Source organism: Ursus arctos, unplaced genomic scaffold, assembly GCF_023065955.2.
Source record: "Ursus arctos isolate Adak ecotype North America unplaced genomic scaffold, UrsArc2.0 scaffold_26, whole genome shotgun sequence".
Lineage (NCBI taxonomy): Eukaryota > Metazoa > Chordata > Mammalia > Carnivora > Ursidae > Ursus > Ursus arctos.
The window spans coordinates 8,728,718-8,731,449 of record NW_026622941.1 but is presented as its reverse complement, the minus strand read 5'-3'; the positions used below and the strand labels follow the sequence as shown (position 1 = coordinate 8,731,449).

Here is a 2,732-nt window from a genome sequence, read left to right as displayed (position 1 = left end):
TGATCTCTTAAATTTGTGAGATTCACCTCTTCCCTTCACCCGGAAAAAGAAGAACAGACAAACTCTGAGCGAATATAAGTTAACAGTTAAATGGAAAATAACCTGAATGACCCTGAAGGAATTGATGGGCGTTGAGGTATCAACCGCGTCATTATATAGTTTCCTAATATGTTGTTCTGTCCCTAAGGGTCAAACACAAGGAGTTACAATGAAGGATAATGAGGACTGCCCAAAGTTTTCTTCCATGTATATGTATACATACACATGCATATGTATAAAATTACATTCATATGCCTATCCATCCATTCCCAAAAAGGGATAAGATTTTCAGAGGAAGGGAAACAATGTCGGGGTGGTTTTATTTCAAGATTTGATTTACTTAAGTAATCTCCACACCCAACGCAGGGCTCAAACTCACAACCCTGAGATTAAGAGTGGCATGCTCCACTGACTGAGCCAGCCAGGCGCCCCAACAGAGTATTATTAATATAAAAAGCTTATGAAAATGTGTAATGTTAACCTCAAAGTCCATAGGTGTTGAAAACAAAAATTACTTCGAAAATGTTCACATAAAATCATGACTGACAGCTCCTCAACTGGTTATTCAGAGAAACCACTTTGCTGGAAGGTAACCTATAACTTGGTCATGTTAGACTATGCTCTTATGTTGCCATTATCTCACAGAAACTGGGATGGAAGATCTGGCACGGTGCAGTAAGTAGTAAAGTACAATAATTTATAAGTCATAAATTGAATGTGTTAAGTGCAAGTCATAAGAATCACAATACGTTCTAATGACATAGGGCAGGAATGATTTCTTTCTTGCCACACAGCAGCCAAAAATATATCATCTATGCATGGGGCACCTACGCTCAAAGCAACATAGTTGTAGGTATAATAAAATATATATTTACATCATCCTGTTCATTTTAGCATAAAAGAATTCGTGTTTCTTTCAGGGCCAGTCCTGATGCAGCACTCACTAGCTGTGTGTTCCTAAGTGAATAGCTGCTCGACTGTAAATTTATGAGAGTACATCTACCTTCGGAGTTGTTCTGAGAACGAACAAGATCATGTATTCAAAAGGGTTAGCACCTGTAATATTATATACTTAATGTGACAGTTAAGATTTTTTTCTACTTAGATGGATTGGTTTCTCCCTAACTGTTCGAGTAGGTTTACTCTTCCTTCCCTAGTCACAAAATGAGATAACCCTTGCTGATTAGGCACCGAGCAGACAGGTGTGCAAACGTGTAAAGGGTATACAATATCACCAATACTAGTTTCTCTCTAATTTAAGGTTTCTTTTCTTTTTTTTTTCTTAAGATATGTATGTATGTATGTATTTGACAGAGGGAGGGAGAGAGAGCACACGTGCACAAGCAGGGGGAGCTGCAGACAGAGGTAGAGGGAGTAGCAGGCTCCCCCGCAGAGCAGAGAGCCAGACATGGGGCTGGATCCCAAGACCCTGGGATCAGGACCGGAGCCAAACGCAGACGCTCAACCAAGCTGAGCCACCCAGGCGTCCCTAATTTAAGGTTTCTAATTTAAATTTAAAAATTTCCAGCACCCAAAATCTTAAGAGAGCAGGATCTGGGGTTAGTTTTTGTAGCCCCCCCCCCCCAAGGCCCCTCGGTCTCTGGCACACTCGGCCCTTGGAATGCCCTTAGGGTCTGGTGTGGCTATGCCCGTTTCTCGAGACCTTGCCCAAATGCCTGTACACCTCTCGGCCCTCTCCAGGACGGGAGCGCAGGTCCGGCCCGTGCCACAGCCCTTGGGGGAGTCCAGGGCTAGCTGATCTAAGGCGAGGATCTCGCCTCCGCCCCTGAGGATGCGTCTCTGGGCGTGGCCGTACACTCGCAGTGCACACAGATACAGTTTGGCACCTTGGGGACACACAACGTCATCTGTTACTGTGCCTACAACCACAGCTGTTTCGTCATCTCGGACAGGAAGCTTCATCTTCCAATGGTCTGGAGAAGGGACCGAGGAGGCTGGATGGGGAGACTCAAACCTTTCTGGCACAATCTGGTTGAAGGTGTAACTGGTTCATCTGGCCAGACACCTGTTCGGCCTGCCCAGCCTTGGGTAGATGCCCTAGTTCTTGGGTCCTTGAGCTCAGCTTTTCGGTCCTTGTTGTGGCGGATGGCGATTTGCATGACACCACCTCCTACTCCAACTAGCCCAGATTAAATTTAACTTGCAAATGTTTTTATCAGGTTGTTTGTTTGTTATGAACCTCATATTTCATTCTGAGAACCCCAGGAGGTGGACAGTTACAGGGATTATTGCGCCTATTTTCCTGACAGGGAACAAGGTTTTGAGACGTGGAGAGGTGCCACCGACTTCACAAAATTTAGCGCAATGGAACCATGGCTGAACTCACTAATGCTAAAACGTTCGTTCCACTGCAAAAGGAAGATTTGAAGACAAAGGTGTTCGAAAGTCAGCAATGAGTTGTGAAAGGTTCGTAGGAGAGTCTAAAGCTTTTCAAAAATTGGAATTAAAAATCCGGTTTTCTTAAAGAAAAAAAAATAGATTCTGAAGATAACCGTATTTATTATTAGTCTGTTCTTGGTGGGAAAACAGCGATTTTTTCCACATGATTAGCATACCCTCAAAGGCTACCTTCAGACATCACTGTTGCCCAAGACAGGTATACAACTGTTTTTGCTAGAGGTCAGTAATTTTACAGGAGAGATTGAAGGTTGTATTTATTTGAGACTAGAACT

At 43.5% G+C, this 2,732-nt stretch overlaps 1 protein-coding gene across 1 annotated transcript; it reads right to left on the bottom strand.

Annotated features, from left to right (window-relative positions):
• Positions 1 to 1,599: 1,599 nt before the first annotated feature.
• LOC113257424 (60S ribosomal protein L18-like) lies at positions 1,600 to 1,962 on the bottom strand. The gene has a single exon (XM_044385411.2). The coding sequence runs from the start codon at positions 1,960 to 1,962 to the stop codon at positions 1,600 to 1,602; it is 363 nt and encodes a 120-aa protein (XP_044241346.2).
• Positions 1,963 to 2,732: the final 770 nt, after the last annotated feature.